Raw genomic sequence first — 13,678 nt, 5'->3', positions numbered from 1 at the left:
TGTTCTTCTTTTCTCTACCTCCTGTATGTACTTTGGTGAGTGCTTTTATAGTATGTGCATATGACTGTCGTTTACTGTGTGGTTTCCTGCAGGAAGTTGCAGGCTTCCTAGGGGAAGGCCCCGGGTCTCTTGTTAAAGTGTGCAGAACATCGTACCCAACAAGAGCAACAAAATACACTTTCTTTTCAAAGGCACATAGTAGACTCCCCAGTATGCACCATATGCTAGGTTGTAAAGCAAGTCTTAACACCTACTATTTGAAAGGATTCAAATGGTACAAAATGTATTTTCTGACCACAACAAAATTCAATTAGAAATCAACAACCAGAGGACATTTGGGAAATCTGTAAATATTTGGAAATTGAGCAACACATTTCTAAGTAACCCATACATTAAAGATACCCCAAGGAGAGTTTAAAAAAAGTGTTTTAGAGTGAAAATAAAACGTCAGAATTTGTGTGATGCAACTGAAAGCATTGCAAGGTAAATTTACGGCTTTAAATGCATGTATTTGAAAGGAAGAGGGAGAGCCCGAAAAGGATTGTGGGAGAAAGTCTCTTCCTTTCCGTCTGGCAGACACCATCAGGTAAGCCAAGATGGGTGCATAGAGGTACATCCAGGAGCTGTGGAGGACAGAGCAGTCAGATGCAATGTGCTTCCTTCTCAGGGTGTGCTGCTGGCAGTACCGCTTGCTCCCTGTGCTCCACAGGACCCCCCACCCCCCGCCCCACCTGGCCCAATAAAGTACAGCAGACTGTGATACAAGGTCAAGCAAGGTTATGTCATACTCATATATCGGATTCGTGGGCACCATGGTGGCCACAAAGGCCCAGTTTCTAAGGGTGCAACTGCAGCAAGCCTGTCTGTCATGGTGTTAGCCAGCAAACCTGTGCTCGAAGCCATCAGTCTGCTGCCAGAGGGCGAGCTGGATGTGACTGTGGGGCTCTGAGAGTCCTGAATTCTTACTGGGTTGGTGACAACTCCACATACAGATGCTTTGGGGTTATCCTCATTGATCTATTCCATAAGGCCATCAGAAGGAATCCTGATACCCAGTGTGGACCAGATCACCAAGCCAGTCCACAAGCACAGGGAGGTGTGAGGGCCGACACCTGCCGGCAGCAAGAGCCTGGTCTCGGAGAGAGTCACAGTCCCACTGCACTGTCGGTGGTGCTCCCCATGCCGCTTGGAGAGGGTGTGTACTCCCAGTTCCACCATTACCGCTAATATAAGTAATGTTTGTAAAAGTCTCACCTAATGAACAATTTAGGACAGTCAAAATGGGGGGAGGGAGCATGAGAAAGATCTCAAATCAATTACCTAAACTTCCACCTTAGTAAGTTTGAAAAATCAGGGCAAAACAAGTCCAAAGCAAGCAGAAGGAAGGAAATCAAAGATAATGATGAAATCAGTGAAACAGAAATCAGAAAAGTAGTAGGGAAAATCAAACCAAAAGTGGAATCTTTGGGAAGATAAACAAAATTGACAAACTTGGACTAACCAAAACAAAAAAAGGAGAGACACAAATTCTCAAAATCAGCAATGAAAGGAAACAAACATCAACTCTTCAGAAATCAAAAGAATTACAAGGCAATGCTGGCAACAACTTCATGCCAACAAATTGGAGAACATGGATGAACAGGACCTATTGCTAGAAAGACACAAATGACCAAAACTGACCCAATGAAGAAATTAGAAGTCTGAATAGATTATAACGAAGAAATTGAATTAGTAATTTAAAATCTTCCCACAAAGAAATCCTCGACAGGGTTTGTTTGAATCATATGAAACATTTACTGAAATAGCACTAATTCCTTGTAAACTCTGAAAGCAGAGGGGATGGAGGGAACGTTAACCAACTCTCTTCGGTGAAGCCAGTGTTGTCCTGATACTAAAGCCAGACAAAGACATCACCAGAAAACTACAGATCAATATTCCTCATGAATACAAACGCAAAGCCTTTCAACAGAACACCTGCATGTTAAAGGGTTGTACACCATGACTGAGGCCTCTATCCCAGGAGAGCAAGGGTGGTTCACCATAAGAAAACCAGTGGAACCCCATTAGTAGAACAAAGCGGGTAAAAAAAACAACCATCTGAGTACAGAAAAAACATTTGACAAAATCCAGCCTTTCATGATAAGAACATTCAGGAAACTAGAAATTGGAGAGAATTACCTCAACTCGATAAAGGGTATTTATGGGAAAAATGGATAACTTCACACCCACTAGAATAGCTGTAATAAAAATACAGACAGTGCTGGGGAGAATGTGGAGCAGGCGGTAATACTAACATTTATGACAGAAAAGAAAGGGAAGTAAGTGTTGAATCAGTAATGTCAGGATGCCAACTTGGTAACAGGGAGGGACATGAGGAGGTGAGGAATCTGCTGACGGGCACCCTCTGTCATCACTAAAAACCCATCTGAAGCTCCTTGCACACACAGGTACCACAGCCCATCAGAACTTCTTAAAAGGAATTCTCTGCAGTTGGGGAAATGCTGTATTCAAGAAATAGGAAGTAAGAAAATATTCTCATAATTTGAAAGTCATCCCTGCTAGATCATCATCAGAAAGGAAATGTGTTTTTTTGAAGAGGAATAGGTACTAAGTTTAGTCAGGAGAAACAGAATGGGTTAAAGAAATGACATGAGGGGAGGCTTCTGGAGAAACAACCAGCAGAAGGAGGGAGGGCCCACACTGGGTTTACGCTCCTGCAGCCGGCAGGGTGAAGTGAGCCAGTCACTCCAGAGGGCTCAGCTCTGATGTAGTTGCTCTGCCCCCCGGGCGCCTTGATTATGAGCCCTCCTCACGGTAATAATAATTTGGTGAGAAAAGCTACCGTACTTTGCTGTGTGTAGTGCACACTTTTTGGCCCAAATTTTTGAGGGAAGAATAAGGATGCACATTATACGTGGGTAGTACCGGAAATACCTATATCTGTTCTTGTGTTTTGTAATTATTTGTTACATAAAATTTCTTGTACCATAATATGTTCAAAAATAAATGCTAAAATTCCTTTTAATACAAAAAAAAAGTGTCTAAATAAATAAAAATTGAATTAAACAATTGAAATGAAAGATTTTTTTTCCCAGAAGGTTTGGGGATAAAACACAGGTGTACACTTTCCACGGGTGCACAGCACACATGGCAGGAGTAGGGTCTGTGCAGTGAAGTAAACCAGGGGGAGCAGCTCACAGTCTGCCCAGCTCCACCTTGTGGACTGACTGAGGAGGAGCTTGGGGGGCACTGAAAACCGAGATCGGAGATCATTAGGCTTGAGTTACTAATAATGGGGGATGTAATGTTTCTACAACCTTAAGTAATTCTTAGGATTATAAGCCTATTTTACCAGGTTGGAGTCATTTTCAGTAGACCAGGTGCCCGGGAACCCTTACTGCTTCCTCTGTTCTAGTCAGATTCTTCCGCGGGTCTCACGCAGGAGGGAACCCCGGGGCAAGGAGCACTTTGTCCTGATATGGCACCTTTTGTGCCACAGCATCCTTGCTGGCCTGTGAACACACAGTTGTGGCAGCTGCCTTGATCTTGTCTTTTCGATTCATCAAGGAGAGTTGAGCCCACCCAGCTGGAGGGATAAAGAAACAGAAAACTGAGAAGATGGGGCTCCAGAGGGAACTTGGGAGTTTGTCAGTTTAGGGGCCCCACAGCAACTACATGTGATGAGAATATTGTGGGGGGGACTGGTTTGATATTTCTTTGAGAAATATTCCTCTGGGCTATGAATTGGATCTTTAATGTTACCTAAGAGGCTCAACAAAATACTGAAATTTCTTTATTAGTGGCATCCGGTTGCTGGTTGTACTCTGACTAGTTTCAGAAAGAGACTGAACCACGTGGGTCCCCAGCTTGTATTTGGATTACATGTACTTTCAGCTGCTGCCTCTGCTCCTTCCTCTGTGCTCATTTTCCTCTGTCACTCACTCCTTTACGTGATGGATTTGTCCTCTGCTGTCACTTCTTACCCACGTGTTTATTGTAAAGTCTCCATACTGACATGTGGTTGCGTAGGAGCAAAAGTCATCATAGTATTGCTGTGTTTGCCAGTGAACTGGCTACTCGTATAATCAGGCCCCTCGCACGTTACTGTGTGTTCAGTGCTCCGGAGTCAGCATCTCTGTTGGTGTCAGTCACCTGCTGATTGGTGGGTGTTGTTAACATCTGATAATATAATGCACATAAAGTAAATAAGTGCAAAGTGAAATTATGGTTCTTAACAAGAGATGCAGGATTTTATGAAGTTGGTAAATGTTACAGAACTGCTTGACTCACTCACAAAGCCACTGACAAATGAGAACCTAGAAGTTTTTTATCAGTTAATTAAACGGAAGATCAACAAAAGATGACTCAAATAGGTTCTTCTAGACATAATGATGAGAATATTGTGGTACAAACAGAAGTCCTTGGGAAAACGGTGAAGCCCCAAAAAAAGTTTTGCAAAAACCAAAGATGTTATATGGCATTCTTACTGAATTTGTCTGAAAAGTTACAGCCCTACTTAAAAAAAAAATAACAATTGATTCTTTATTATTCCAAATATTAGAGATTATGATTATAATCTAAATTTTGTTAAATAAGATAAAGTTCATCACTTTTTTGTTTTAGCTTCATTTTAAAGTTAAAATTTTAGATGGGCAGGGCAGGGGAGAGCAATGGGAGCAAAACTGGGACAACCGTAACTGAACAATAATAAAAAAATAAAATTAAAAAAAAGTTAAAATTTTAATTGTAAACTGTTTACTAATTACTGTGTTATTTTGGTTCCTTAGGGAAATTCACCCATACCAATTCTCACATTTCTATTTTTGTTATATTTAAATCGGGAAGGATATAGCAAAAATGTTTATGGAGTGTACTACGTTCTCTCTTTTTTGTATTTACCTTCATGTTTTTAAAATGAATAAATAGGTGCTATTTGCTGTGTGTTTTTAAATAAGATTGCAAATGTTTTCCGGTACTCCATTTAGAATATTACCCTTTGCCAACATCCTTTTACATTAGGGCTTAAGTGGGTACAAGCAGGATCTCTGATGACAAGGGCTGCCTGTAGCAAGAGGAAGTGCTCTAAACAGGCCTTCAAAGAAATACACTGTGAAATTAAAGTCTCAGCAAGGACAATTGAAAATTTGAATATTCATTGTTGTTAACCTAGAACAGTGAGAGGAAGTGCTCTAAACAGGCCTTCAGAGAAATACACTTTAAAATTAAAAGTCTCAGCAAGGACAGTTGAAAATTCGAATATTCACTGTTGTTGACCTAGAACAGCACTGCTGAACGCACACAAGGGCACGGTGAATGTTGCAGGATGCTCGGGTTCTGAGAGGACTGTGTCTGTCCCATCTGCAGTGCCCGCCAAAGGTTCCTACTTCACCAGTGCCAGAGTGGGAGGCAAACGAGGAATCATCAAGGAACTCGCTGTCACGTTGCAGGGGCCAGAAGATAACACTCTCCTGTTCGAATCCAGGTTTGAGAGTGGGAATCTGCAGAAAGCCGTCAGAGTGTGAGTAGCAGAGAGGGTTGCCCCAGAGGGAGGGTGACTGAAGTGACGGAGGAGAGTCCTAAGGAATCACCTTAGGAGTCAGGAATGTTTCTGAAAAAACAGAAGGGATGGGAAATGGCTATGAGGATGATAAAGAATGGAAAGACTGTGCCTCGTATTTTCCTCCAGAATAAACATTTATCTAAATTGCTTTTTCTGCTTATAAAGGAAATTAGTGCTCATTTGAAATTTGTATGAATAAAAATACATAACATATGATTTTGCCCTGGCTGGTGTGGCTCAGTGGATTGAGCGCTGGCATGCGGACCTAACGGTTGCCGGTTGCCGGTTCAGTTCCCTGGGTTGTGGGCCGGGGCCCCAGTAGGCAGTGTGAGAGAGACAACCGATCACTGCTTCTCTCGCACATCATGTTTCTCTCCCTCTCTTTCTCCCTCCTTTCCCCTCTCTAAAAATAAGTAGATCTTTTAAAAGTTTTGTAAAAATTTTTGAGTCCTATAGCCATGCCTCCCAGGTGCAGCAATTGATAACAGTTTGATATATACTCATATATATTAATTTTCTCTATGTATGTGTAATACACACCTATGTATTTTAAAAACTAGGATAATGGTATGCATACAGTTTTGCACATTGTTTTTTCCACTTGATACATTATAGGTGTTTTTCTGTGGCAATACCACAGTTATATCTCCTCATTTTTAATAGTTTATATTATTCTATTGTATGCATATTCCATACATTATTTACCCTATTCCTGAATGATGAGAAATTAAGATATTTACAACTTTTTGTTAAACAAATTAACATAATTAACACCCTTGTGCCTGTGTATTTTTATGGAGTAAATTCTGTTATCAAATTGGTGGCTCAAAGAGTTTGAACACCTCAGTGTTGCTAGTTTGGGCCACATCGCCCTCCGGTGTGATTTCAGCTCCCGTCAGCCGTGTGTGAGAGTGGGTTTCCCAATGTTGAAATGTTGATGAGAGGGTGGAGGAAACATGCCATTTTAATCTGTATTTCTTTAATGATGCATGTGGATGAGTATCTTCCCATGTTTTTGGCATTTGTATTTCCTCTTCTGCAAGCTAGTCCCGTTTCTTTTAAACAAGGTGCACGCATTCCAGCAAAGCCCCTTTTTCCTCAAACAACTGATGGTCAGAGATAAAAACAGCACAGAAAGCTTAAGGACCTGGTCCTCACTGGTGGTGTCCAGGATGTAGGTAGCAGCCAGCACTAAGGGCTCCGGCTTCACTGCTTTTCAGTGTGTTTCAGAGAAATGGATTGCAGTGGTTAGAACCTGCTCCTGGGTGTTCTAGAAAGACGCCAAGAAGCTCAGAGCTCCCCAATCCTGTGCAACAGTGTGAATTTTGAGACTCTTCTGTCCCGCCCCAAATCCACTTTCTTTCCCCAAGTTTCTATTAGCCTAATACATGAGTTGGAGAACTGGGTAACTGAGAAAACAAATGTGTGATGTAGCAGGGTTTCTGTTGGAAAAAGATCTATCTTTACCAAGGAATAACAGTATTTTGAGGGCGGTGTTACAGGGATATTCCTCTGTAATCTTCATTACAGAGACACCTACGAGTATGAGCTGACCTTGCGAACCGACCTCTACACGAACAAACACACTCAGTGGTTTTATTTCCGAGTTCAGAACACCAGGAAAGATGCCACCTATCGCTTCACCATTGTCAACCTGCTGAAACCCAAGAGCCTTTACGCAGTAGGGATGAAGCCTCTCATGTACTCGCAGCTGGATGCCAAGACCCGCAACATTGGCTGGAGAAGAGAAGGGAGTGAAATCAGGTACTACAAGAACAACACGGACGACGGGCAGCAGCCCTTCTACTGTCTGACGTGGACCATTCAGTTCCCGCATGACCAGGACACTTGCTTCTTTGCGCACTTCTACCCGTACACATACACCGATTTGCAGTACTACCTCCTGTCGGTGGCGAACAACCCCCTCCAGTCTCAGTTCTGCAAACTTCGCACTTTATGCAGGAGCCTCGCAGGAAATACCGTCTACCTGCTCACCATCACCAACCCATCCCGGACCCCTCAGGAGGCTGCCGCAAAGAAAGCTGTGGTCTTGAGCGCCCGGGCCCACCCCGGGGAAAGCAATGGCTCCTGGGTCATGAAAGGGTTTCTGGACTTCATTCTCAGCAATTCCCCCGACGCTGAGCTCCTCAGAGATATCTTTGTCTTCAAAGTGGTCCCCATGTTAAACCCGGATGGGGTAATCGTGGGGAATTACCGGTGTTCGTTGGCTGGAAGGGACCTGAACAGGCATTATAAAACCATTCTGAAGGAGTCTTTCCCGTGCATCTGGTACACCAAGAACATGATCAAGAGGTGAGAGCCCTTATCTATTGAACCTCCTCTGATTACTGGCTAGTGGCGGGGGGTTGGGAGGGGTGAGGTCTCTTCTAATGTTGTGGGAAGTGGAAATGGTGTTGTAGACAGTCCTTACCATTCTCTTTGTAGTCACATGTATTTGTTCATTTTCCAACTTTTAAATCAGGTCTCATCTTTGAGTGGAAACTGAACATGCAATATTTTAGCCAGAGATATTTCACTTAGAAGTGAAATGATTGGAAAAGGTCAGATGTCAGAGGAATTCATAGGTCTTCATGATGAGAATTGTGTAATAGAATATAACAATTTATACTTTTATATGAGGTGACAGGCAATATTAACAGTGCTTTATACTTACGACCCATTTCAGCTTCAACCCATTTAATCTTCACATTAACCCCCTGGGGTAAGCACAATCAATATCCCCATTTTTTATATAATGAGGAAATTAAGGCCCAGAAAGGTTAAGTAACTTGCCCAAGTCCTAGCATAGTAAGTGACTGAGTAGATATTTAAACACAGGCTCTCTGATTCCAGAGTCTGTGCTTTTTTGGGGGTGGGGGGGATTGATTTGCAAGGGAGAGGGAGAGAAACATCGATTTCTATTCCATTTATTTATGCATTCATTGTTTGATCCTCGTATGTGCCCTGACCGGGGATCAAACCCACAACCTTGCTGTATTGGGGTGATGCTCTAACCAACTGAGCTACCTGGCCAGGACTAGAGTCTGAGTTTCTTATTACCATCTTATATTGCCTGTCATCGAAGAAGGAATAATAAATCAGTTAGCATTTTTCAAGCCTGTGTAAAAGCCATGGAAGGCTATGATGTAATAGCACCCAGCTTTAAAGGGCTTCCATTTCATTGGAAATGAAACTCTAGCATACAAGATTATGTCAGTGCACACACTGTCTAACCATATCTGTGTGAAAGGGTGGAGTGGTGTTTGTTGGGCTGGTAGCAAAATGGTTAAGGGCATATGTTTGGGAGTCAGACAAGCCTGGTTCTGAGACCTCGTTTAATTATTGGCTGGTCCTGTGACCTTGGAAGTCACTTAACCTCTCCCCTTCAGCTTTCTCATCTGTAGAATGAGAATAGTAACACCTGCCTGGGATGGTTCCTGTGAGGACTAAATGAGATAATCCATGTAATCTGTTTAGCATAGCATCCAGCACATTGTTAAAGGGTAGCATATTGTCATACTCTTCTTCATCCTCTCCTTATGGGTCAGGTGACCTTCTTTGGAAGATTGAATAGGTATTCAGGGTGATCAGGAAACCAAGATCTGAGCCTTATCAGAACCAGTCCTGGGAAGTGAAGAACCAAGGCTTTCTTTGGTTCTTTTTATCCCTGCAATTACAGCCTCTCCGCCTCTCCCCGCTTTCCGCTGGTCTACACCAGGGTGGGGCTACTTTCAACAGATTTTCCCCGCTTCCTTGTCGCCCACCCCTTTCCACATCGGGAGTGGCTGGGAATGGAGGTAGGGGCCTTGGAAGGCCATCGGGAGCTGGAATTTTCTTAGAAGGGAAGGAATCAGCAGACACACTTAAAGAAGAGACTCGAAATAACCCTTGATTATCCACATGCATTTGGATGTCCACTGAGTCCTGTGTTTGCCGCCCTCAACAGACTTCTTGAAGAAAGGGAGGTTCTCTTGTACTGCGATTTCCACGGCCACAGCCGCAAGAATAATATCTTCCTGTACGGCTGTAACAACAGCGATCGCAAGTACTGGCTTCATGAGCGAGTCTTCCCTTTAATGTTAAGCAAAAACGCACCAGAAAAGGTAAGCATGTGAGGTCATTTTCTGTCCATCGACTCAGGGAGAAGGGAGCTCTCTGCTTCTTACACGTAGTGTTTGATTTGGCACTTTGCATCTCTTTTTATCATCTGGGGTAAATCCCAGCAACCTGACTTCAAGAATTTATTCCGCGTCCATCAGCCGGTGAGCAGATAAGTAAAATGCTGTGCATCCGCACGATGGACTGTTGTTTGGCAATAAAAACACTTAACTACTGACACGCTAGCACATGGAGGAAACGTGAAAGCAGGGTGCTAAGTGAAAGACAAGACACAAAGGCCATGTTGCCTGATTCCGTTCTGTGAAATGCTGCAGAGACAGATGGCAGCTCAGCGGCAGCCCAGGGCTGCGGGCAGGGGGCGTGGGCCGTGACTGCTCGTGGGCCCTGGGTTTCTGTGGGGGTTCTGAAAACGTTCCAGACTTACACTGCATCCCTGTGAACATACTTAAACCATTGAACTGTGTACTTTAAGCGTGTGGATTTTACGGTATGTGAATTACATCTTAATAGAGGTGATTTTTAAAAATTGCTCTGGCTGCTTTGCCTGGGCAGAGTTCAAACTCCTTTTTTTTTAAAAGATCTTATTTTATTTATTTAGAAAGGGAAGGGAAGGAGAGAGAGAGAGAGAGAGAGAGAGAGAGAGAGAGAAACATCAATGTGCGGTTGCTGGAGGCCGTGGCCTGCAACCCAGGCATGTGCCCTGACTGGGAGTCGAAACTGCGACACTTTGGTTCACAGCCCGCGCTCAATCCACTGAGCTACGCCAGCCAGGGCTCAAACTCTTATTAATGGAGTTATCTATCATCTTGAATCCTGTGATTGGCAGTGGAAGCAGGGACTGGAGGACAAACAAAATGTTATTGATTGTTACGTGAGCCTCCACAGAAAAGTTCATGTAATGCCAGACCACAGATAGCGAAGACACTGAAGGGCTAGCGCAGGCAGCAGGAGTCCATGACAGTCGGCCGAGCACCGGCTCGGCGGCAGCCGGGCGTGTACGGAGCATCCACATTGGTTCAGCACCATCAATACACCCACACAACGTAACTGGCATTAGAAGAAATTAGGTTGGATTTAGGAAAGTATTTGAATGATAGTACACATTTTCTCACAGAATATGTTTGAGACGAATATTTTGTACCTGCTGCTCTTATTGTAAGAAAGAAAAAAGGAGGCTTTTCTTCCTTTCTTGTTCCCTTCTTCCCTTCCTTCATTCCTTTCTTTTTTCTTTTTTTAACATTCTTGTCCATTTTTGCCAGGGATCTCTTTCTTCCAATGACATCACTTCCAGAACCCAATATCTAAAGCAGTGAGAAGCAGAGCTGCACTGGTGAGGAGGGGTAGAAGGCTGGAAACCATGGCCCCTCCTGCCTCCTCCTCCAGTCCCTGGACAGCAGTGCCCCCCGCTCCTCAGCAGAGCCCCTGGGCCCTAGAGAGCTCGAGTTAGCAACCACTAGGTAGTGAGGGGTCCCCCAAATGTGAAGCACCTTCAGCAGGATGGCCAGGGCAGGTTGGGGTAGGTGCCAAGTGCACGTTACAACTTCCAAGAGAGGAGAGAACATGGGGGTGGTCGTGAAAGACCAATGGAGGACATTGAACTCCGAGCTGAGAACATTGGCAAGAGGGAGCCAGAGAGTGAAAGGCAGAGACTGTCATGCTGAGGCATTCACAGATCACACAGAGAGGCTAAACCCAGCTAGATCCAAGGGTTCAGGCTGGGGTGTGCTGGAGAATAAGTCTGACGGTTCTGACCGGCATGGCTCAGTGGATTGGACTTCATCCCACAAAGAGAAAGGTCACTGGTCCCTGGTCAGGGCACATGCTTCAGTTGTGAGGGGTGTCCCTGGTTGGGGCACGTGTGAGAGGCAGCCACCAATGTTTTTCCCACACATTGATGTTTCTCTCCCTCTCCTTTGGAAGGGATGGAGAAAGAGAGGGAGAGATACATCGATGTGCAAGTGACACCCATTGCCTCTTGCAGGACCTGGCCCACAACCCAGGCATGTGCCCTGACTGGGAGTCGAACCGGCGACCTTTCGGTTCACAGGCTGGCGCTCAATCCACTGCGCCATACCAACCAGGACTAAATAAAATACTTTTTAAAAAAGAAAAGTCTTACAAAGACTGTCCATTTCTTTGAATGCCAAATTTGGCCAGTGTTCCCAAACAGACAGTCGAGGAACCCTAGTCCTGCAAAATGTCCCTGAGGAAGGAGGGGATGGGAAGGAAGGGTTCATGGCCAATGAGAAACAATATACTCCCTCCCCTGTGGAGGATCACAGTCCACAATAACGTTGGCTGTTCTGAGAGGTGCTGGAGAGGAAGCCTGTTCAATTTGTTAACCCTTTATCTCCCTGATGAACATGACCACAGAACTCATGTTCTCCTCTGTAATATCTATTAACAGCCCTTAGCATTAGTGTTTTATGGAACGCACTCTAGGAAACAATATATAGATCCCAAGGGAACCGTTCTTGTGTCACGTTATTGAATCTGCGTAATCATTTGCCAGCTTATGATTAACAGAGGACTTGGATTTCTGTTTAGTTCTCTTTTCATAGTTGTAATTTTAAGGTCCAAAAGAGCAAAGAAGGAACGGGACGCGTGGTGATGTGGCGGATGGGGATCCTGAACAGCTACACCATGGAGTCCACCTTTGGCGGGTCCACGCTGGGTGAGCTCCCTTCTGTGCGTCGTGGGCCAGCGTGGCCAGGGCAGCTATGCAGGGCGCTGGGGAGAGTCATTCCCTTTAAATGTCGGTGGGGGGAGAATTGACCTAAAGAATTTCCTTGTCTGTGCCTCATGCCAAATTTGAGTACCCAAAATATGAGTGTGAACTATAATATTTGACGGAGCAGGTAGCATAGTGGCTGCTGAGGACATAGAATCAGGCAGATCTGGGTTTGAATTTCAGCTTGGTTTCCAAGTCACGTGACCCAGGTAAGTGACTTAACTCTTTGAACCCCATTTTTCTGTAACTGTCAGCAGAGCACCTGCATTACAGGTACTACTTAATAAGACAGTGCATGTAAAGAAAGCACTTGGCATCGTGCCTACCACAAGGTACAACTTTGTCATCATGGTAATTATAACTTCATAATCATAGCCTTCGTCATTGTAAACGTTTTCATTGTCTAAGATTCTCCGGAATCAAACTAAAACTAGAATCAGAGGTGGTGTTTTTAAGGAGATACTCGTAAATTAGATTTGCAATTGCTCGTTAAGATGTAATAAGAAATGTTTATGGGTTTTTTCTTTCCAGGCAATAAAAGAGACACTCATTTTACCACTGAGGATCTGAAGTCCCTAGGTTACCACGTCTGTGACACCCTTCTGGATTTCTGTGATCCTGACCGAGCCAAGGTAAAAAGGGAGTTCCCACAAGCGCAGTGCCCTGGCCAGTGTAGCTCGGTTGGTTGGAGCGTCGTCCCGTGGACCCAGAGGACAGGGGTTTGATTTCTGGTCAGTTAAAAAAAAAAAGAAAAGAAAAGGAAGCAAGAAATGTGGTGACGCAGCTACTGTGATCAGTTTCACATGGGCCCAAGTTCAGCTCAGTGGGATTTCAGGTGAACTTTATTTCTTCTTAACATTTTTCTGAAATTTTTGTAACAAAAGGAAAAAAGAAAGGCCCAGCCTGCCCTCTCCTGGCAAACGGTGAGGCTTCACCCAGCAGACAGCAGCCCTCCTGCCAGTCCCTCCAGCGCACCTCTCCCCCATCCCTTTGGGGCGCACCCCCGGCCGCTCCCTCCTTCCCTTTCTCCTGTTCCCCTTTCTCCTGTTTCGGAAAACCAGCCATCACGAGTCTTCTCCAAAACCAGCTCTGCCCTTGGCGCATTTGCTGGCCTCCCCAACGGCCCCCCTGAGGTCCTGCCTCATTAATAACCTCCCCCTTTTTCTGTGTCCTCGGTTTTCCCCTCTTACTTCTCCCCTTCAACTGCAAACGTTCTCAAGGTGCTCCAATCCCAAGTCAGGGAAGTTCCCTCTGGCCTCGTTTCCTCT

The 13,678-nt window shown here is 44.5% G+C and overlaps 1 protein-coding gene across 7 annotated transcripts in view; it reads left to right on the top strand.

Moving 5' to 3' along the window:
• Nucleotides 1-13,678, top strand: part of AGBL2 (ATP/GTP binding protein like 2) — a 36,268-nt gene that overhangs the window by 10,679 nt on the left and 11,911 nt on the right. For all 7 annotated transcript variants that reach the window (XM_036029406.1, XM_036029404.1, XM_036029405.1 and 4 more), the window contains 5 exons: nucleotides 5,365-5,518; nucleotides 7,091-7,873; nucleotides 9,507-9,663; nucleotides 12,227-12,353; nucleotides 12,942-13,042. In XM_036029406.1, the coding sequence (XP_035885299.1) occupies nucleotides 5,365-5,518; nucleotides 7,091-7,873; nucleotides 9,507-9,663; nucleotides 12,227-12,353; nucleotides 12,942-13,042 (1,322 nt within the window). The remainder of the gene's footprint in view (nucleotides 1-5,364; nucleotides 5,519-7,090; nucleotides 7,874-9,506; nucleotides 9,664-12,226; nucleotides 12,354-12,941; nucleotides 13,043-13,678) is intronic.

The sequence above is a fragment of the Phyllostomus discolor genome, chromosome 6 (genome assembly GCF_004126475.2).
Source record: "Phyllostomus discolor isolate MPI-MPIP mPhyDis1 chromosome 6, mPhyDis1.pri.v3, whole genome shotgun sequence".
Taxonomy (NCBI): domain Eukaryota; kingdom Metazoa; phylum Chordata; class Mammalia; order Chiroptera; family Phyllostomidae; genus Phyllostomus; species Phyllostomus discolor.
This window is presented reverse-complemented; position numbering and strand designations above follow the sequence as displayed.